At 40.4% G+C, this 23,687-nt stretch overlaps 1 protein-coding gene across 3 annotated transcripts in view; it reads left to right on the plus strand.

Annotated features, from left to right (window-relative positions):
* MCTP2 (multiple C2 and transmembrane domain containing 2) overlaps nucleotides 1–23,687 on the plus strand; it is a 205,245-nt gene that overhangs the window by 75,229 nt on the left and 106,329 nt on the right. For all 3 annotated transcript variants that reach the window (XM_040256994.1, XM_040256993.1, XM_040256995.1), the window contains 3 exons: nucleotides 4,865–5,051; nucleotides 7,799–7,892; nucleotides 22,543–22,645. In XM_040256994.1, the coding sequence (XP_040112928.1) occupies nucleotides 4,865–5,051; nucleotides 7,799–7,892; nucleotides 22,543–22,645 (384 nt within the window). The remainder of the gene's footprint in view (nucleotides 1–4,864; nucleotides 5,052–7,798; nucleotides 7,893–22,542; nucleotides 22,646–23,687) is intronic.

Consider the following 23,687-nt stretch of genomic DNA (forward strand, 5'->3'; position numbering starts at 1 on the left):
AGATGGGACCACATGGGCAGAGACTTAGCGAGGAGGGAGAAACGTCTGAGAATCTTGAAAAAAGTGCGGAGTGGTGACGGCACGCGATCAGACTAGAGCAGAAAGGAGTGAGGTCACAAAGCCGTCGGATTCCATCTCCTGCCCGTGAACCACGGCTCGACGTGGCTAGACACAGACACACCAGTGCCCCGCTCCTTTCTGTTCACCACTTGTTGCCACAGTGGACCTCTGGTGGACTGAATGCTCTACGACCTGACTTCAGAATGATGGGTTCCTGGTCCCCTAAGGGCCGGTGTGTAGCACCTGTTGAATTATGGTCCATACGTGGTCACTCCCCCTGCCGGTGGAGCCGCGCATGAGACACCCTGAGAGCAGACCTGATTGGCTAATGCTCGTTACTCAAGTGTTTTGCACGGATGCCCTGCACACGTGTTTTCCACATTGTCTCTTTCAGTACAGTTTCATAAGCTGTATTGCTTCATCGGTTTTTGTTAACAAACACATCTTTGGATATGTTGGCCTGAGTCTCTTGGGCTATGGTGAGTTAACAGGTATTTTTTCTTTTAAATTGTTCGTAGGTTGTATCTCTGATACCTTTATCAATATGTCTGTACTGTCATCTACTAACCTGGGGAAATTTTTAAATACTTCCCCTGCTGTCACTCATCACAGTTGAATGATTAGCATTTCTTTAGATCAGGGGTCACCTAACGAGGGTGGGTCAAGTCCACAAGGCTGCTTGATTTTGAGTAAAGTTTTATTGGAAAAGAGCACTGTTCATTTGTGTACATTGTCTATTACTGCTTTCTTCCTACAAGGGCAGAGTTGAGCAGCAGCAGCAGAGATCATGTAGCCCCAAACTAAAACTGTTTACTCTCTGGTCCTTCATAGAAAAAATGATCTTCATGCCCCATCATTTATTAATGTTGGTGTGGTTTTTAATGATAATTGGAACACTAATTATGAGAGCCTTTTAAACCGCATATCCAAAAACTGAGTTTATTTTTCAAATAAAATTTGCATCTAGAGTAGTAAGCTTTTTCATCAAGCCTCATACAAGGCTGCCATTTGGGAAGAGTTTGGGAAGGAATTTAGAGGATACAAAAGAGAAAAGAGAATATATGACAATACCTGCGAAATTCTAGAATTGATGAGTGAGTGAGTAGTGTTTATAAGAATGAGCAAGCAGGAGGGAGGGAGGAGGGGGTGTTTTGTGTTGCTGAGGAATCTGGGCTGGATCCGTTCTTCTAGGCATCCTCAGGGGCCAGCTCTGCACTTCACCAGCAACCGGTTACTAAACAGAAACAGAGAGTCTTGGGAAAGAACAGCAGATTGGCTAGTGCTTCATGAGCGGCGAGAAAAAGTCAAGCGCTGGCCAGGTTATTTAGTATTTTCTCGGCGTAGAATGTGATACCCTGTAGAAAATGAATGAAGCAGCCCAGAGTCTCCTTTTAAGGTTTTTGTATTAAACTTGTCTTTGGTGAATGTATTTCAGAATGATTATATCTTAAAGATTTTATTTACTTGCACCTGAAGAAGGTCATTTTGTTCACATGTTACTCATCTCTCTTCAGAAGATTCAATTGAGTGTTATGGTAAAAGTGTTCTGAAATTCTGGAAGAAAAGTCCTTATTTTTTTCTTTTCTTCCTCTGCTTTTGCTGGTCATACAGTAACCAGTTCCTAGCTTGGGGTTAATGTAAGTATTTCTTCGGCTTCTGACTAACCTCCTGAGCGTTCTGGTTCTCCTTCCAACATGAAGATGAGCTGAAGCCCTGGAGACAGAGGTTGACACAGAAAAATGGGAGGCCTGAAGGAAAGGGTTTTGTATGAGAGTCATTCTCCTCACTCCCTTCTTTCCTCCTTTGTTCCAGAATGTGGAAGTGAAGGGGGCAGCCAGCTGGATCGAAGTGATGGGGAGAGAGCACTTCAGTTCTAGAAAGTTCATAGAAAGTCATCCTTAGAGTTGGTGGTTAACACTAGGGAGGGGGTCGCTTTACATTAATTCCTAAGACTAAAGACATCGGGGTTTTAAGAATCGATTAATTCATATGATGGGACAGGGACCCTAAGAGACAGGGGTCATAATCCATGTACAAAAGGACTAAGGTTTAATTTTGACTGACCTGATGCCAATGTATCAATTTAATTTGCTCTTTCAGGTCACTAAGAAAAGAAAAGTAAGCATTTGATTGAATTCACTCATTAATTAACTGAGAATGTAGAATCTGTTACATTTGTCCTGAAATTCCCTTATCTGTTGTTTATGTGGCTCTTATATCTAAAATAGGCAAGGCTATTTTTTTGTATAGGAATTCCTTCTTTGTTATCAAAATAAACTTTAAATATGAGATAGGTGCAAAAGTTTCATAGTGGGCAGAAATGACTGAAAAGTTTGTGAAAATGTGTAATTTCTGAGACAAAACCAAATGTTTATTTTGATGTGATTCACACTTGTTTAAATTAGTAAACTGCTCTGTTCAAGAAAGCTGTCCCTTTAAATAGGAGTATAAATAAATAAACACTCTCCTATTTAAGGTTACCACCAGAGAAAAGTCTTAAACAAATTTGGATCATTCATCCTTCCATAGAAAGAGCTTTATTAAATGAAAGTATATATAACTGTAAAATAATGCTTAGCAAATATTCTTAAACAGATGTACTCCTGCTGCTGTTGCTGCTAAGTCGCTTCAGTCGTGTCCGACTCTGTGCGACCCCACAGACGGCAGTCTACCAGGCTCCCCCATCCCTGGGATTCTCCAGGCAAGAACACTGGAGTGGGTTGCTATTTCCTTCTCCAATGCATGAGAGTGAAAAGTGAAAGTGAAGTCACTCAGTCATGTCCAATTCTTCTCGACCCCATGGACTGCAGCCCTGCTGCTGCTGCTGCTAAGTCACTTCAGTCGTGTCTGGCTCTGTGTGACCCCATAGACGGCAGCCCACCAGGCTCCCCTATCCCTGGGATTCTCCAGGCAAGAACACCAGAGCTATACTTATATAGAATTTTCAGGTCCTTAGTTTTGTAGATGGAGAAGGCAATGGTACCCCACTCCAGTACTCTTGCCTGGAAAATCCCATGGACAGAGGAGCCTGGTAGGCTGCAGTCCATGTGGTCACTAACAGTTGGACATGACTGAGCGGCTTCACTTTCACTTTTCACTTTTATGCATTGGAGAAGGAAATGGCAACCCACTCCAGTGTTCTTGCCTGGTTAATCCCAGGGACGGGGGAGCCTGGTGGGCTGCCATCTATGGGGTTGCACAGAGTCGGACACAACTGAAGCGACTTAGCAGCAGCAGCAGTTTTGTAGAAATGGCGTAGTTAAAGCCCTTGACATTTCTTCCCCAGCAAAATTAATTCTCCACTCACATACTTGCTTACAAAATTTACTAACCCCTCTGTTCACAGTAGTAAACTTACTTACCGCTACAGAAAAATTTTTGATTCAAACCATAGAGAGTTATTTAAATATATATGCATATATATTTTTAATGTCTCCAGTAGAAACATATGATGAATTTATTACACGTAAAAGCTCTAATTGCCACCTCTTCTTAAAACTGGAATCACTTTTGGTAATTTGGAAATAAATACCCACATAAATTTAATTTTATAGGTACATATCCCTTACTGTAAAAATATTTTTTATTCTGTACTAAAAATAGGCATAGACTTTTAATATCAGTAGTTTTTCTCTTTAATTGTGAAAGAATTGCAAGCTTTCTTTCAAATTTATTTAACTGGAACTTTTTCCGTATCCATGTGCCTCAAAACTGTCATTGCTTTATAAGTGAGATAGGTTTGGTGTTTGCTATTGTCTGCAAACTTACAAAAGTGCAGGAATGATGTGGGGTAAGAATCTATTGTCTGACATTATGAGGCGGTGCGTCCGTGTTTGTAATAAAGTCTGGAACAGTCATCTGACTCAGTAACTAGAGATGGCAAATGGGAACGCAAACCACACAGTGCCCGCCCTCCCTCCACTCAGCCCTGCCACCTCACCCAACCTGGACGTGAACGAAGCAAGTGTGGTCCAAGCAACCCCAGGATTTTCCGTGTTAAAGCAAATAAATGGCTTAGCACCTCAGCGCCCCCCCGCTCTTTCAGTGTTTGCTTCTGTATTTCAATGTGTTTGAGGTTTTCAGCATCACCAGAACATTGACTGTTAAGAGGCGGAAAACATGCAATTTATAGCAGATGGGTGCAGCCTTTTCTGGCTGTGCTGCAGAAATGGGATCAATCAACAGCGCTTCATGCTCCATTTGTCTAACAGAAACCCACCTGGGGAAACCCCGCGGAACGGTGCCTAGTAGGAAAACACCTTAACACATGTCTTTAAATAAAATCTCGCCAGTTGGCATTAATCTGGAAGAAAATGGTTTCTGCATTAACCCTCTCCCGCTTGCACAGGCTCCTATATTTTCGCCTCTTTTTGAACCAACATCTCTTATTCTCTTGGCTGGTTAAAAAAAAAAAAAAAAGACACAACCCCAAGAAGCCTTCTTGAGCCCGCATCCATAGTGCTGAAACTCTGAAACTTTTTTTCTTCCTTGTTCTTGATCTCATCAGCTTTCTGCAGACTTTACCTGGCAGAGATTTGCTGCTTCTCAGTTCGTTTGCCACTTTCTCCATGCTGCCTTTTCTTTGAGTTTCCTGACATCTTTCTCTCCTTTACTGAGGGTGTGGTGCCCCGGGAGGGAGTGATAGCAGCCAGGGGAGCCCCTGCAACCTTCACTGCTCAACCAGCCAGTGCCCAGACAGCGGGAGGTTTCATGGTGGGGGATGAAACGAAAATCAGGTGCTTTGGAGGGTCCGCAGCCGCCACGCATTAATCGCTTTTCTGTCTGCTTCTGGTAACTTTTCCAGGTGTAAAGTGGATATCTCAGCCCTTCCACTCAAGCAAGCCAACTGCTTGGAGCTGCCATTGGAAAGCTGCCAGGGGACCCTTCTGATGCTGGTCACCCTCACGCCCTGTTCAGGGGTCTCAGTCTCAGATCTGTGTGTGTGCCCCTTGGCAGACCCCAGTGAGAGAAAGCAGATCGCCCAGCGCTTTGTGAGTGCTCTGCCTTGCTATGCCCCCTCCCCACCCCACGCCCACTCCACCTTTAAGCTGAAAAAAGTCTGGGAATTGAAAAACTGTATCCAAAGAGATCTTCGTCCAAAGTTCAGTGGTATTTCTCCAAAACAAGACATCAGACATGGAAGTTAATGGTTAGTGAAAAGCTGAAAGTAGATTTTAGAATTCACCTTCTTATTTAAAATCCAGAGAAAGTGCTTGGATATTTTACCATGCACGATCTCTTTGGAGAAAACTGAAATCCTCAAGGGGGCAAAAGGTTGTTTAGCAGGTTTGTATATATGAATAGGTATTTTTATTTTATTTTGTTTGTCTTTTAATTTTATTTTATATTGGAGTATAGTCCATTTATTGAGTTGGCCAGGAAACGTTTGTTTGGGTTTTTCATTAGGATGTTAGGAAAAATTTGAATGAACTTTTTGGTCAAACTAATGCACTGTTGTGTTAGTTTGGGGTTTACAGCAAAATTATTCAATTATACTTGTACATACATTCATTTTTTTCAGATTCTTCTCCTATATAGCTTATTGCGGAATATTGAGTAAAGTCCCCTGTGCTATACAGTAGGTCCTTGTTGACTATCTAGTTTGTATATAGTAGTGTGCGTATGTTAATCCCAAAGTCCTAATTTACCCCTCCCCCTAAGTTTCCTGTTTGGTAACCAAAAATTTGTTTTCGAAATCTGTGAGTCTGTTTTTGTTTTGTAAAAAAAAAATAATTTATATTATTTTTAGAAATTTTAATATAAATTCACAAAAATTGCTTTTTATAAACCAAATATTAATGTTTGCAATGTTGTGCATACTTTTCTAGACCCTCTAAAGATCAAGTGAGAAAGTACTTGTGTCTTATAAAGCAAAACAAAGCCCTAGAGAGGCATGGGAGACTTGTTCCACAGTCCCCTGAATAAGAACTGTTTGTGAATTTTTGCCTAACTAGTTGCAATGTTCTTAAAAGCCCATTCAGCATTTTTAAATCAAATGGGTTTGTCCTCGTCATTATTTCTTGTGCTCTTGCTTTCTTGGTGTCTTTATTTGCATTCTGGTTTTATTCCATCTTCTTTGTAAATCAATACGTTTATTTTACTGCCACACACATGAAAGGTGCATTTTAAGAAAGTGGCATGGAAATGAAGCAAAGATGAATCCCAATTTAATGGGAATATTATTCTCAGCATAAACTTAAGTGTCTCCAGACTCCTTCACTGTGCAAGGTGTATTGATTAATTGAATAGTCCTTTATCTTCAGGACTACAAAGTCTAGCCACACATCTTATTGACAACACAAGATTCTGCATGCAAGGTTGACATACTTTAAAGAAGTTTTGACAAAATCCACTTTTTATATTCTCTTTGATGACTTTACCTTAGCAAATGAAAATAAAGCAAAAGTCCCCCAAATTTCCCATGGACAAATCACAAAATTTTCCAAATTCATGAGGAGTTTCATGTATTTATAAGGTGACATTAGGTAAGATCAAAATGACTGCTTTGCATAATGCCTCAAGATTTGGGGAATACTAATTTAAAAGAGGTTTGAAAAAGTAGAATCAAAATAAAAAGATGAAGTGTTTTTGTTTTTGTTTTTTGAGCTAGACAGCTGGCCAGTGTTTAAGAGGGAAAAGAATATTGCATTGTAAGATACAAGTTCCAGATCCCTGGATTTGTTTTTTAGGTTTTGAGAATAGATAATCTTCAAAGGCATTTCACCTCAAAATTATGAAAATATTTTATTTCAAATGTGTCCATCTGAAATACTAGTTGTTTTTTTTTTTTAAGATTGAAAATACTATTTGAAGAAGAAGCTTCTAAAAGTTCTTAGGAAGGGTGCATATTACATTAGGCAAACCTTAACTGTTATTAAGCTTTTGTGATTCTGACCTGAAATGCCTAAATAATAGGGGTCTTGCTACCCTTCCATAAATCTCTGGGATCAACTTATCACAGGTTTTTAGTTATCTAAAAATATGGAATAATGGAAATATTGTATCCAAAGGTTTGAAAGTACATCTTTTTCAGCAGATGTGTTTAGGAGGCAGGTAAAGAGTATTTATCTGCTTATCTCTTTCTTGCACAATTTCTAAGCAATGTAGTGTGATAGACATTTAAATATTTCTATAAATGCTTAAAAATTATCATTAGGTATATTAGAGCTTAGGCACATGCCAACTAAAAATTAAAGTAAATGTGATTACAGAGCAATACTGGCTGTGCAGTCTCTAATGAATAGGCTCTCATGTGGACTAGAAAATTCCTTCTATTTCCATTCCCACTCTTTCTGGTGGTAGTATGTACCCAGGAAGTGTCCAGGTTTAGTTCTCTGATACCCATAAAGTTTATTCTAACTGAGTCAGAATAATGTTGCCTTTTGGGGTAATTTAAAAGTTTCTTTATAGAAAAAGAAGAAGGAACAGAGAATCAATGTCATTTTACACTCATTTTCCTGGTGGGATGTCTGTACTATCACCAGGGGGCTATGTTAAAAGTAGATTGCATGTGCTTTGTAATTTGTTTATTTTAAAACTGAAGTTAATTAATTCTCAGTCAGTTTGAATCTGATTGTTGCAAATGCTGAAGTTCCCTGTTGACTGATATAAGGAGGTTTGGAACTTCTAGCTTTGCATGAGAAAGGTGATGATAAATCTAGAAGGTACTTCCTGTAGGACTTGGCATTAAACAGTGAATCAGAAAGCTGTGTTCATTGGATCTCCTTTCCTCCTCCAGTGCTTACAGAATTCCCTGAAAGATATGAAGGACGTCGGCATTTTACAAGTGAAGGTTTTAAAGGCGGTAGATCTCTTAGCAGCAGATTTCTCAGGTATAAAAATCTTTTTCATCCTTTTTTTTTTCCATTTTTATTTCCTGCCTTGAAATGATCCGATGGCAAAGCGAAATGTTTTACTCCGTAGAAGCATATACAGAGAAATCATACTCTTTCAAGCAGAGCCACAGAAGAAAAAGTGCAGACAGGTTCACTTTACATTTTTCACATTACCCTTTGCAAGTAATCATGCTGTGATTAGATAATGTGCTAGTCCCTTTGGCTTTCAGAGATATTTGTGGATGACTTGTGTCATGACTTCTTTACTGGTTACATGTCTGAAGATTTTCAAGAGGGCTTCGGAAGACAGACTGACGTCTGTCCTTCTCTCTCGCCGTACTGTGGACATAGTGTCCTGTCCTTGGCAGAGTGTACGGTGTAGTGCCTGGACCCTCAGTCCGACTGGCTGGCACATTTCTGTAACAGCAACCAAAGTCTGGGCCATGGAACCACTTTGCCATTGATATCGTGTTATATGAAATTTCTCTTGGTGCTTCATGAACTGGAACTTATAGACAGAGGCTAGAGCAGACCTGTGATGAATTCTGTGATGAATTCATACTCTGTGATAAATTCTGCTTGACTAAGATGAGAATAATCCAGACATTCCAGTATCTGATTAGACAATGGCTCTCCTCTCCTTGCTGACTTATACCCTTGTACTAACAGTTTAAACACCTATATGACAGTTTACTTACAAAGTAAACTGATGAATATGAAGAATGTCACACAACATGGAGCTATCTATTAATGCAGCAGTGCATTTTCGTTGTTATAATTTTAGAATGTGGTCTACTCTCTGTGTAACCTCAGCTTCTGAGGCTGGGGTAGCTCAAACTCTGGAAAAGAGATTGTTAATTAGAAGCACTTTATATTACAAAAATTATAGAATATATAAGTTTAGAAAAGAGTTCTCCTCACTCTCCTTCAAAACAAGAGCCAGTGGAAATCATTCTACAAGATGATCACAGTGTTAAGGAAATGCCCAGTGAGAACATTTTAAAAATGCTTTTTTGGCCAATATGAATATAAAAATTCTCAGTTAGTGGATGAAATACTTCAATGAGGGCTTCTGATATTCATCAGTTTACTTACAAATGCTTATATAGGCTTAGGTTGATTTAGAAATTTTCCTTTCTTTTGAAACTTAGTTTATGAAAACAGACGTTTCCTGTGCCTTCATCAGAAGTAATTTTAGTTTTCTACGCATGTAAGATTATTTACCAGTTTTCCAGAGCAAATGGTGTCTTACTTCCATCTCAGTGTCTCGATATGGCACTTTTTGAATCTGTGATTGTTGATGGCTCAGTAAACATCATCCCAAGGCCCAAGAACTCATATATGCCTTCAAGCAGTATTTTCAGAAAATCTTTTTGTAGTTTTATATTTTGTGATCACCAGGAACTAATTGCAATGCATTAAAAGACTTGTGTATAGCTACATCCATATGTGGAAATACTCTTTTAAAACTTACCTTATCTTATGCTTGCTATCAGGTGACTTCCATAAACCATCCTCAAAACTAGGATTTATGGAGGTTGTTTCAGGCCAATGTGAATTCTCCAAAGAGTATTTTCACTGTTACAACGAATAGGAGAGAAACCTGGAAGATGAAAGTTTTTGTAAAGATCAGTCTATAAGGCAAAACCCTCTTTTCAGAAGAAGAATATTGGTAGAAAATGCTACCATTTGGTCATTTTCTTTATATTCAAGATATGCAGTAGATAGTTTTGCAGTGGATGAAGGTGAATATTAGAAGATTCCAGTAACAAAAAGAAGTAGTTGGAAATCAAATACTGCTATATTATTTGTCTAAATGCCATGGTGTTTTACTGTCTCTATATTACCTATGAGAAAATTATCACTCTTCTGATTTGAAGCAAAGATCCTTGTCATTAGCTAAACATGCCTTTAGACCATATAGATCTTTATGGTTGGAATCAGATCTCACAGTCTATGTTCTTCATAGGTTGGCTCACTTCATGGGTGAACAGACTCACTCAGTCTGCTCCAAACCAAGGTGTATTGCTTTAGGGCAACCAAGTGGACCTAATCCAAAGAGTTCTAAAGCAGCTTTTCTCTGTGGAAGAAGAAGTGAATTGTGGTTGCTGTGATGAAACAATAGGATGTAATTAATACCTCCAAGATGTTAGCCATTATATCATACAGTGGTAACTCACCCTTTTTATTACTGTTGTTGTTATTACCAATTCACTTGATATGCAGTAAAAAAAAAAAAAAAGCCAGCTTCACTTGATCATGGATCAGAAGAGGGTACGCATCATTGCCAGTACCAGGAATATTGAAGAAATAAGTAACTATTTGTACCCAGCATTTTCCAGTCAGCCTTATTTATTAATGAGTATTTCATTTTAGTTGCTCAGGAAACAGAGTATTCACCCCTGCAAATCAAAAAGAACTACATTTAAAAATAATCAGTTATTGCATGTCAATGTAAGGCAAAAAAAAAATCACAATATTGTAATTATCATCCAATTAAAATAAATTAATTAATTAAAAATAATTTTAAAACTGCATTTACTCTGCATAGCCAGGGACCTTCTCAAAGAATAATGGTCATTTCAAAATGGAACTTTCCAACCCTCTTACTTCTTTTTTTTAAATGATAGTTTGTGTCTGTTGTTGTTGTAATTGTTTCTTAGAAACAATACCAAATAACCATGATGACTGATGCTTCAAGTTTGTTTTACCTAAAATTCAGGGACTCTGATAAAACAAAAGTCCATGGGGCCAGATCTTGGCAGTGGTCCCTATGGAGGTGAAGGTTACAGTTTGCAGAGTGCAGGGACCTATTGTCCTAGAGGAGAAACAAATGCATTTGCCAGCTCTGCAATCAGTTGGGTTTGCCAATTTTAATGTTGTATCTTTGCAGGTAGCAATTAGAAAAAGAGAATACCTGTCACTCCTCTGCTCTGATCAAAGCTAGGAGGATGTTCCTCACTAGTGGTTACTGATGTTTTGATAATGTGGCCATAAAAAGAAACTTTGGAGAAATTGAATTCTCATTACTTTCCTGGTATTTCAGAACATTGGAATAATGTATATATACAGAGAGAGAGATACAATGTTAGTTGCTCATCCTGTCTGACTCTGCAACCTCATAGACTGTAACCCACCAGGCTCCTCTGTCTGTGAGATTTCCCAGGCAACAATACTGGAGTGAGTTGCCATTTCCTCTGCCAGGGGGTCTTCCCTACCCAGGGATCAAACCCAGGTCTCCTGCATAACAGTGCCTACATTGCAGATTCTTTACTCTGAGCCACTAGGGAAGCCCTTATATGTAATATATCACACTCACACACACACACACATATATATATAATATGTATACTATATATAGAAGCATGTGTTTGTGTGTGTACTAAGTCGCTTCAGTTGCATCTGACTCTTGCGACCCTGTGGGCTGTAGCCCACCAGGCTCCTCCGTCCATGAAATTCTCCAGACAAGAATACTGGAGTGGGTTGCCGTGCTCTCCTCTAGGGGATCTTCTTGATCCATGGATCAAACCTGTGTTTCCTGCATTGCAGGCACATTCTTTACCATTGAGCCACCCAGGAAGCCCCATATATATATACATGATAATTATTTATATATCATATGTATACATATATATGTACATTCAGTGAGGTGAATTTCTTTGCTATTATAAATTTAACTTTTTATATAAAGATAAAAATTAGTGCAACCTTCCAAATGTTATAAGATATTAATAACTAAATCTACAAGTTACTAATGTTAAGATATTTACAAAAGATAAAGACTTCAGTGTTCCGAAGTATAAAAAAATTTATAACTTTTTCAAACTAACTCAAATCTTTGATAAATATACTGTTTTATTGTATGATTGAACCTACTCAGTATTAATTTAAATTTATATATAACTTGGCATTTTATATGTGTGTCTGACATTTGTCTATAAATGAGAAGACCTTTTATTTTAAAGAATTGGAGGTAATCTAACTTCCCTTTTAGCCCACCCCTTTAAAATTGGTGAAAGATATTTTAATGTTCTCTGTAGCCAATATGAGATATGGACAACCATGTGCAGTTATTCTAATACAAGAGCCTGTCAGATATTTTTATTAAAGCATTTGTCTCACAAACACCTTGCCCCAATGTAACCTAAAATCTTTAAGTAATAGGTTATCCAATCTGATGTCAGTACTTCTGTAGTAAACAAGGCCATAGCCTTGATTCACAAAACAGATGATAAATTGTACTTTGAAACTCAAGGTGAATGTAGCTGTTTGTAATGCTTAATAAGACCAACATACTTCACTCAAAACTCAGCTGTTTTGAGAAATTAATAAAAGCCAAGCAAAAACAATGTAGAGTTTCTTTCATAAACTATAAAATGATAATCAAGTAGTCAATAGGTAAATAGAAAAATAGGGGAGTGAAATATTTTCTGGCCAGAATTGTATTTCAGGGACTTTTCTGGTGATCCAGTGGTTAAGACTTTACCATAGCTGGTAAAGTTCTTCATTTATTCTCTAAGTACATAATCCTTTCCCAAGAGACTGCAACTCATGCTTTGGATAAATCAGTGTTCAGTTCAACAATTCATTCATTGAAGATTAGTCCCTGTTTGATTTGTCCTTTATTTTTATGGTAACTGCCTTTCATTTTAATTCCTGTATATTATGGAAAAGATTGAGGGTGGGAGGAGAAGGAGACAGCAAAGGATGACTTGGTTGGATCGCATCACCGACTCAACGGACATGAGTTTGAGCAAACTCCAGGAGGCAGTGCAGGACCAGGAAGCCTGGTGTGCTGCAGCCCATGGGGTTGTAGAGGGTCAGACATGACTTGTGAATGAACAACAACAACATACTGAGGTATAGAAGATGTATAGAAACAGGCGTGCAAATCTTGGTTCTACCGCATTCTAGCCATGGGCACCCTTAAGCCTTTAGCTTCTCATGGGTCTTTTAACAGTTAAGTTGGTGGTGGTACTGGTAAAGAACCCGCCTGCCAATGCAGGAGACATAAGAGAGGCAGGTTTGATCCCTGGGAAGATGCCCTGGAGGAGGAAATGGCAACCCATGTCAGTATTCGTGCCTGGAGAATCCCATGGATAGAGGAGCCTGGCGGGTTACGGTCCATAGCAAAGAGCTGGACTCAACTGAAGTGACTTAACACACAAGTTAAAACCTAAATGAGCTTACTAAACACATATTACATGCTCATTAAATGCTATTCCCATTCTCTATTAAATTTATTTTTCTCGAGTGTAGTTGACATGGGGAATTTCACAGGTTGTCGTCTTGATATTTTGTTCATAATTTTACTGAATTTTAAGTAATGTTGGAAATATCAGCATTCCTAATCACTGGTTAATCATTGCTAATCACAATAGCTTTTCAACACTTTTGGAAATCTATAGTTACCACTCTGATTTTTTTTTGTTTGTTTCTGTTTTATTGCCTGATAAAAGTAAAGAAAAAATATGCTTCGTGGTAGGAAAATTCTCATGCTGAAACCAGTTTAGCGCTTCTATTCACATGTTGTAATATGGATAATAGTTTTATTGATATAAAATATTTTTGTGGGCTCATCAATTTTTGTTGTACATAAAAGTGCTGTTTTGAGAAACTGTTGACCAAAATACTGCAGTTAGATACCATATTGTAGAGTAGAAATATTCCAGCCATATGCTATAATACTGACTTTTGAGTAGTTTTTATAAATTATAACAGTATGTTTTTTGTTGTTTTGGGGGTTTATTTTTTTGAAACATAAGACTGCTTGGATCAGAAGAGAAATAGTCTTATAGTTATCGTTCACTGGGACTTTTAAATCACATGTCCGTTTTCTAATTTGTTTTCATTGTCTGCTGTTTCAAGTTGTGTTTATAACAATAGCTCCTCTCTTAAAGATGCTCCATTTTCAAAGGACCGACTATCATTGCAATTTCTGGGAAGCTCAGCAATAGTCATTTAATGCTCTTAATTCATGAGAACCTTATGGCTAGCTGAGCCCAAATCAAGACCAGCTTTTAAAAAACACATAAAAAAATGATACAAATCTGCCTTGGCAGGCCATCTGCTTTAACAGTCTGCCAAGGAACATGAACTCTAGTCAATGCATCTGGCTCCGATAGATGCAAGTCTATCGGAGATATAGCCGTGTGTAACTTACTGGCACCTTGAGAGTGAATGAGTTCAGTTCATTCGTGGCGCTCTATGAATTAACAGCTTGTTCTACTGGTTGTGTTCTTAGTAAGATCTTTGTTTATTCAGCCAATGTACCTCCTCTGTGTGTGAGCCTGCGGTGGGCCCTGGTGACACAGTGTGGGTGGAGAAATGAATCACCACCTTCACATGGAGTGACTGCTAATCCCCCAGGGGTATCTCATGACCGTGCTACTGCTGAGGTCAAGAATAGGGTGTCAGGGTTCATTAAAGGGACACCTGTCTGGTGTTCCTGCAGGTTGTAGCTGAGACATCAGGGATGAGGAGCAGTTAACACAGTAGAGATGAAGGAAAAGCGTTTTCAAGTGAGGGAACAATGCATTCCAAGCCTGCAGGGCTTTTCCAAGACGTGTGAGAAGCAAGTGAGACTGGGGAAGAGAGGACGGTGACCCTGAGGGGCAAGAAGGCTAATGTATTAGGTGGGACTGGATTATATAGGAACATGGGGTCCAGGGGAAGACATTAGAGATCTTTCTAAGTAGGGAAGTGAAATGATCTCATACGAACTTAAATCCTAGTGTATTCTGGTGGCTGTATAGAGCAAGCATTTTGGAGGTGCAAGAGTGAATCATGGGGAGGTGTTAGGCAAATTCAGATGATGCTGTTTCATGGAGCTTGAGTGAGAATACTGGAGTGGGTTGCCATTCCCTCCTCCAGGGGATCTTCCCAGCCTGGGGATCAAACCCAGGTCTCCCACATTGCAGGCAGATTCTCTATAGTCCGAGCCATCACGGAAGCCCCTCTCAGGGAATGGAGTTAGAAGAAGGAAAAATTCTCTTGTCTCCAGTTCTTGCTCTGTTTGTGCTGGAATATTACAACATCAAAAATGTAGTTAAACAAACATCTCAGCAAAATTGTCCTCTTCCTTTGTGGACTTCACAGTCTGAAGTGAGAGCTGTCTGTCCCCACTTCCGGCTGGACGTCCACCACTGCGAAGTGATCAAGCCCTCATCTGCAGAAAGCCACTGAGGCATTCATTTGGATCAGAGATGCTTGCAACCCACTCGGGAAAGTAGGAGATCCATGAAAGTTAGGTCCAGAATGAAGAGAGATCAGGATTTTCTCTTCTGTTAAAATCCCTCCCAGAGCCCAGCACGGTATTTTCCACATTTTAGGAAACCGTAAGTTTCTTGCTGAAGGAAGGAGCGGGCACATCATAGCACGTGGCATTATAACACCTAAAGTAAATGACCGTAGGAGGTTGAGAGGGGAGCTCCCTGGAATTTAAGGTGGCAAAGAAAGTTCCTTGAAGATGCTACATCTTGATCTAGGCCTTGGAGGTTAGCTGGCCTTTGATTTTTTTGGAGAGGTGTGGGGCTTGGGAGAGCATTGCAGGGAGAAACCATTCCACGTGCAGAATAAGAGGCAGGACTGAGCCCCATACCTCTGTGCTGCTCAGATGCTCCAACCTTGATAAAGAGTTTAGGATCGGGGTCAGATCAGGATGGATGTTTTGGGTAAGTTGTGAGAGAACATAGATTTTCAGGATGAGCACTAGAATTGGCTCCAATACGTGATAATAAGGTTTTCAACAAAGGATTAGAGATGATAATGGAACTGAAGGGAGAGATTTTGGGAATGAAGTCTGGGGTGGCTGTTGCCCTCATCTGCACCCCCAGCCTGGGCTGAAATGCGGCACAATTAGCTTCAGAAATTAGCTTCTTCTAGAAATTCCTTCTTCCAGCCCTGCCCCTTGTATTGACTGACAGTCTGTGGTGGTCCCTGGCTGCCGGATAAATAAAAAGAAATTTAAAAAGTGCTCTGGTCATGGTCTTCCAGGCTTCCAGCCAATCTCTTCCTTTATCCACCGGTATCTTACATTACCTTATCACCACTGTTTAGCTGTATATGTGTGTGTGTGTTTATCCCTGTCTGTATCTGTGTATGCACGGTAAGTCACTTCAGTCATGTCTGACTCTTTGCAACCCCATGGACCTCTGTCCATGGGATTCTCCAAGCAAGAATACTGGAGTGAGTTGCCCTGCCCTCCTCCAGGGGATCTTCCTGGCCCAGGGATCGAACCCAGGTCTCTTAACATCTCCTGCACTGGCAGGTGGGTTCTGTATCTATCCCCATGTATGTATGTATGTATGCATCTCTCTCTCTCTGTGTATATCTGTCTCTCTATCACTGTATCTATCTTTTTCTGTATCTATCATCTATCTGCTTAATGAATGCAATGCTCTGATCTCTTCTGGTCTCCTTAGCAAGGACCTACCCATTTCTGCTGGCCAAGTCAGCCACCTCCTAAACCTTGCTCAGAATTCACCTCCACTGTGAAATCTTTCTGGACTTAAGCCAGATAAATGTCTCTGAACTTTAGTTTACTCATCTGGAAAATGGCACAAATACTCTGTACCTCATAGAATGGGCATGAGGATTAAAGGAGAACTGCATGAAGCGTGGTTTCTTACTCGGAGTTGGGATAGCCTGGCTCCCTCCAGCCAACACCCATCCCTGGGCACCGAAGTCCCCAGCTGCCCGCTCCCACTGGGCCAGGACACTCTTCACAGGGGAGGGGGGCCATGCATACCTTGGTTATGCCTGCATTGGGTCCTTTAAATGAAATTCAGGGCTAAATGTAGAACAGAGATATACAAATGAGCAATAGAAGGGAGATAAGAACATGTAATCAGAGATCACAGAGGAGAATGGCTCAGTCTGCTGGCAGAGGGTGTGAGGGAAGTTTTCACTGAAAAGGTGACATTTGCTGAAAAGTGTGATTATTCTGAGGGTTCCTTGAAGGTAATAACTTGGTGGTCCATGTACATCGGGGCCTGGTTCAATGCCAAGAGCAGAATGGGAGTTTAATAAATATTTTTCGGATGAATGATATAACCTCTCAAATACTTTTATTGCTTGTCAATCAACTTCTGTAACTGATATAAAAAGGTAAAATTATTTAAACGTGAAACCTCCACTTGGTGTTGGAGGAATACAAATGGATTTTAACATGCTGTTCGAAAATAGCAAAGGCTGTTGAGAGCAAGGCACTGAAACACCACCATGAATCTGAATCACCAGTGGTGTAGCCGTGTCAGGGTGACTTGGCATGGGGATGCAGAAGAGGTCATCTGGATGTTTGACCTGTGAAAACAGGGTGAGCAAAGAACAAGAGGGCGGACCCAAGTGTAGCTATGTCCTTTTGCCTGGTACTGTTTGGTTGGTTCTCTTGGGAAACATTTGGATATTTCATTTGTGATGGGAGATCATTTTATCATGATCAGATAAAAATACTGTTTAAATTTTACTGAAAGTCCCCATCTGTCTGGAATCTTCTTTTTAAATTTTATTTACCTGTTTATTTTAAATTTCTTTGGCCATACCCTGTGGTACATGGGGTCTTAGTTCCCTGACTGGGGATTGAACCCACACCCCCTTCGTTGGAAGGCAGAGTCTTAACCACTGGGCCACCGGGGAAGGTGTATCTGGAATCTTTGAAGGGCAAGAAATCAGTCCTAAAGTGTGCATGCTACTTTATAGATGTTCTCATGTCTTTACTTCTTTTTCCTTGTCTCTGCCTGCTTCTCCTGGAATATTAATAAATGCAGCATTTTAATGAGCTTTGACGGGATTATCTTCAGAGAGTCAGAGAGTCACGCAGTGTGTTCCCCGGAGGCACACAACTGAAGCTCCCAGGTTCTGGAAGGAAGTCTGTTGCTCATTACCTGGGACAGCAGAGTGTGAGCTCGAGAGCGGGGTGGGCAGGACTCGGCCCACCTGTGCAGGCAGGCCCCTGACTCCCTGCTGGGGGGGGACCCCAGGGCTCTCAGTATAAGTGTCAGACGGTTTTCCCCGAGCCAGTGCTGACGGAATGTCACGCCAGTGCCCCCGGAGGAGAAGCCCTGACACCTCCCAACAGTCTGACGAGCGGTTAAGTAGCTGTTTCAGTTTGGGTTGAGGAGCTCAGCATCGTCTACCAGAGTGTTAAGCCAAGAGCATGTGGGTCCTTTCAAGTTCACAGTTATTCAAGAGATGTCGTGACCTCCTCCACTGACTTCTCTTCTGACTTTGCTTACTATTACAATCCTTAGGGCCATCATGTTGCCTCAAATGGTATTATCTCATTTTTTATGTCACGTACCTCCCCACCGAACGCCCACCCTGTACCCTGTGAGACACAGCCCCAGAGTAAGACCTGCTTTTCTAAAAAAATCCAAGTATAGTTAATTTACCACGTTGTGTTACTTTCAGGTGCACAGCAAAATGATTCAGTTAAATGCACACACACAAACACACACACACACACACTCCTTTTCAGATTCTTTTCTACTGGAGATTATTCCAAAGTATTAAGTATAGTTTCTATGCTATACAGTAAGTCCTTGTTGGTTATCTAATTCATTAGTATGAATAGGCTTCCCAGATGACTCAGTGGTAAAGAATCCACATGCAATATAGGAGGCACAGGTTCAATCCCTTGGTCAGGAATATCTCCTGGAGGAGGAAATGGCAATCCTGTCTAGTATTCTTGCTGGGAAAATCCCATGGAAAGAGGAGCCTGGCAGGCTACAGTCCCTGGGTTCACCAAGAATCTGATGCAATTGAGCACACATCATACGTACCTACAGACAGTGTGCGTCTGTTAGTCCCAAACTCCTAATTTATCTCCCCACTTCCATCCCCTTTAGTGACCATAAATTTTCTTCCTATGTCTCTGAGTCTATTTCTATTTGGCAAGTAAGTTCATTTGTATCTTTTTTTTTAACCAACTTTACAACAGATACCAAAGGAAATTCTCTAGGTAGAAAAGGCCATAATGAAAAAAAGGAAAATTATGAAATGTATCATATAAGTGATATCATATGTGATATCATATGGTATCTGGTGTGGTATTTTCAGATTCCACATATAAGTGATATCATATGGTATTTGTCTTCCTCTGTCTGACTTTGCTTAATATTACAATCCTTAGGGCCATCATGTTGCTTCAAATGGCATTATCTCACTTTTTTATGTCTGAGTAAAACATTTCTTAAAGAAGCAAGACTTTTTAAAAATGAAGATAGATTTTTGTGTGTTAGATTTGGGCTGCTCAACATCAGAAACCCCTTGTAGGACTGGGGTGCTTCTCTCATGTTTTGGAGAAGGGATTCTGATTTGCTTTCATTCGGTGGGAAGCCAGTATGTTCTCTTCCTGAGCCCTGGAATTTAGGAGATGGGGATTTGCTAGGCAGGCCAGTCCCTTTATATCTACATCAAGTGAAGCAAAGAAGCAGGCTTGGAGAATACATATTAGAAGCAGCTACACTTAGGGGGGCCTCCCTGGTGGCTCAGCAGTAAAGAATCCACTTGCAATGCGGGAGATGCAGGTTTAACCCCTGGGTCATGAAGATCCCTGGAGAAGGAAATGGCTACCCACTCCAGTACTCATGCCTGGAGAATCCCATGGACAGAGGAGCCTGGTGGGCTACAGTCCAATGGAGCCACGAAGAGTCAGACATGACTAAGCAACTCAACAATAGCATTTAGGGCCTGGACCAGAAATCTCTGTGAGGCCAGTTTTCCTGGGAAGAGACTGACTGAGATTCTGTGCCTGAGTATCCCTGAGCCTTTGGTTTCCAGTAACTTCAAACCTGAATTTCCAGTCTGTGCACTGATCCTGAGTTGTTGTTTAGTCACTAGTCTTGTGATGGGGTGAGTTCTTTGAGACCGCACGAACAGCACACACCAGGCTCCTCTGTCCTCCTCTATCTCCTGGAGTTTGCTCAAAGTCATTTCCATTGAGTCGGTGATGCCATCCAACCATCTCATCCTCTGCCGCCGCCTCCTTCTTTTGCCCTCAATCTTTCCCAGCATCTCGGTCTTTTCCCAGTGAATTGGCTCTTCTCATCAGATGGCCAAAGTATTGGAGCTTCAGCTTCAGCGTAAAGCCCTTCCAAATGAGTATTCAGGGTTGATTTCCTTTAGGATTGACTGATCCTGAGAACTGTTTGCTATTATTTTGACAAATTCCTTTGCTGCTAAGTTTAGACAGGGATCCTTTCCACTGCTTGTAACTGATAACCCCAACACATACATCTGTGTCCACAGCTCGATCCCTGTCTACTGGCCACTGAGATAATAGTCGTGGCTTAAAAGGTCTGGCCAGTCATATAAGCGTCCAGGCCACTAGTCAGCTGAATGGAATCTCCTGTTAATGACTCTCATCCAGTCAGCTGCTCTTCTTGTCTTCTGTTTTTGAAATATCTTCATGTGAGTCCCTGTACACGTGTCTCTCTAAGGATGTGCAGCACCTCAGAAACCCTAGTTATTAAGTTCATTGAATGTAGGTTCAGTGGCCTGAATGGTAAGCCAGTAGGTCATGTGGCCTGAGTAGTGTCTGTATTAGGCCTTGGTCTGGATTCCTCGGCCATTTGTTGGAGGTACATCTGTCTTTATGCCCCCAATTTATTTAGTACACACTGCTTTATAGAGCACCTGTGTGTGCAGAGTCAGGCCATGTGTTCACGTCCTGTGGATGTTAGAGACCCAGACAGTTCTCTAGATCCCTCTGTCATGCTGAACAAAAGGGGAGAGACTTCTTACGTGGTCACTTTCTGGGTTCCCCTTTGGATTCTGGTTTTTCTAATATTTTTTTTTTTTCTTTTGGATGCTGTATGAGGTAAGATGAAAAAAGAAGTGAGATGGGAGAAGTAAAGGCTTAGCCTCATTATTTTTTAAGATTAAAAACTTCGAGTTTACCTTGTTAAATTAGACTTCTGCATGTCTCTGAGCACCAAAAGTGTCCCATGTGTATTTTCATAATTTACTGACTTCTAAGATCAGATGTGTGTATGGCCACTCAATTCCAGAGCAGAGTTTTAACTGCTAAATAGCCATCGTGGTGGTGGTTTAGTTGCCAAGTTGTGTCCGACTCTTGCTACCCCATGGACTGTAGCCTTCCAGGCTTCTCTATCCATGGGATTTCCCAGGCAAGGATACAGGAATGGGTTGCCATTTCCTCCTCCAGGGGATCTTCCCAACCCAGAGACCGGGAGATTATCGCTGAGCCACCAAAATAGCCGTGATTATACTTTTTCTCATTTTTCTCATCACCCTGTAGAAGCATGTCAGTTATCATAGACTTCCAATTGTAGATGAGTAATTGTATTCACTCAAAGAGAATTTAGAAAGGAAACAGAGATGTGCTTCTGTTTTCAAACAAAGCACAAACGTGGGCCCTGTTGTGTGCCACTTTGACACCTGCTCTTGTGAATCCTGTGTTGCCATTGCTCTCAAGGCCGTTTCTGGGTTGCATGTCAGCCCCAGTCCTGTAAGTTCCCTGACACCTGGCTTTCCCACACAGAGTTTATAGGGCTTGCTAAAAAAAGAGGCTCACCTCTTTTTTTAAAAAAAAAAACAAAGCACAGGTTTTTTTTTTTTAATTGGAGTATAGTTGATTTACAATGCCATTATTAATTTCTGCTGTACAGCAAAGTGATGGTTATACATATAGTCATCTTTTTCATGCTGTTTCTTACTCCTCTTTTTCATATTCTTTCTTATTATGGTTTATCACAGGCTATTGAATATAGTTCTCTGTGTTCTACACGGGAACCTTGTTTATCCATCCTGTGTATAATACTTTGCATCTGCTAACCCCAAACTCCCACTTCGTCCTTCTCTCATCTTCCCCCTTGGCAAACACAATTCTGTTCTTTACCAGCTAGCACAATTGTATTACTATAATAGCGGAATCTTAAGGAATGGTACAAATGAACTTGTTTACAAAACAGAAACAGACTCACAGACTTAGAAAACAAAGTTAGAGTTGCCAAAGGGATTGAGGTGAGGGGAGGGATAAATTAGGCGTTTAGCATTAACATATATACACTGTTACATATAAAATAATCAACAAGGACCTGCTGTGTAGCACAGGGAACTCAATATTCTGTAATAACCTAAATGGGAAAAGAATCTATAAAAGACTAGATATATGTATAGCTGAATCACTGTGATATATGGAAACTAATACAACGTTATAAATCAACTCCAATATAAAATAAATTTAAAAAATAATATTGTTTTTGTTCAGTCACGCAGTCATGTCCGACTCTTTGCAGCTCTATGGACTGCAGCACGCCAGGCCTCCCTGTCCTTCACCGTCTCCCGGAGCTTGCTTAAACTCGTGTCCATTGGGTCAGTGATGCCATCCAGCCATCTCATCCTCTGTTGCTGCCTTCTCCCCCTACCCTCAGTCTTTTCCAGCACCAGGGTCTTTTTCAGTGAACCACTGTTTGCATCACGTGGCCAACGTATTGTAGCTTAACTTCAGCATCAGTCCTTCCAATGAATATTCAGGATTGGTTTTCTTTAGGATTGAATAGTAATTGAAAAAAAAAAAACTGCATGGTTTTTGTTCATTTTGCCTCTGTCACTTTTGAGACTCATTTGCCTCTGACTACGGAGATTCCTTTGTCTCTGACCCTTGTCCATTTTCTCTTTGCAGGGAAGAGCGATCCCTTTTGCTTGTTGGAGTTAGGAAATGACCGACTTCAGACACATACCATTTACAAAAATCTCAACCCTGAGTGGAACAAAGTTTTTACATTGTAAGTACTTTAGTCCCTGGAATATCAAACAGCAGCTTTAACTCAGAAACCAATTATCCCTGATATGTGTGGGCAGTCTAGGGCTCTTGAGTGGAACTTTCTGTCCATTTTTATGGGCAAAGAAGGAATTTTATTGTTTTTCTCCTTCTGAAAACCTTTTATGCTTTCATTTTATAGAGTATAGTGTTAATAATAAAAGACCGTTTGGAACTGCAAGAGAGTGTTATAGGAGGCATTTGTAAAGTAGGTCTCTTAGTGACTCAATTAATCTGTGAGTAGAAGAAAGCTTCCATATATCCAGACTAATTCATTCCTGGGTTAAAGGAAATTACAAATGTAGACATGTCTTAAATTCAAGGAGCTTATATTGTTCAGCAATATTTAAAAATCAGAGGGCTTGCATTCTGCTGAAGTCTTTTGGAACATATAGATTATGTCTATAGATATAGAGTCTTCCTCGAAGACTCCCCAATGCCCCTTGTATTCCAGCTTATCTGAATGACCTACTCTGTAGTGATACCCGCTTTTTAGACTCAGGTGTTTAGGAAGCTGGATATCTTCCTAGTTGCTTTAGATTCCAAGGCAACTGGCCATCAAAGGGAGGCTCACCCATTGTTGAATCTGGGTGAAATGGTGGCACACTGCCTCACAACACTGAGGAATGCTTTATCTGCGCCTATAACTAAAATGATATAGTTTGTTGTGAATATGAATTGGTGGCTCCTAAGCAGAACGTTTATGGGGACCTACGAGAAGAGGTTAACTGTGCTAGCCAGGTTTGCAGGAGTCTCTTGTTTGGTCAGCACCTTGCCAATGACCATGGCTCCATGTTTGCATTATAGCTGATGTCTGGCTCTGATCAACATTGAAACATTTATAAACAAGTGAATATGCATGGCCCTTTAATTTTTGTGTTTCAACAATAGGATGCTTTCAGGGGATCTTGGGAAATAGTGATTTTGACCACCTTTGTTTTTTAAAGGAAATTCATTAAAGTAAAGAAAATCTTGTTTTTGCTCTTCTCATCTGGAAGTCACTTTGT

Source organism: Oryx dammah, unplaced genomic scaffold (assembly GCF_014754425.2).
Source record: "Oryx dammah isolate SB20612 unplaced genomic scaffold, SCBI_Odam_1.1 HiC_scaffold_16, whole genome shotgun sequence".
Classification (NCBI taxonomy): domain Eukaryota; kingdom Metazoa; phylum Chordata; class Mammalia; order Artiodactyla; family Bovidae; genus Oryx; species Oryx dammah.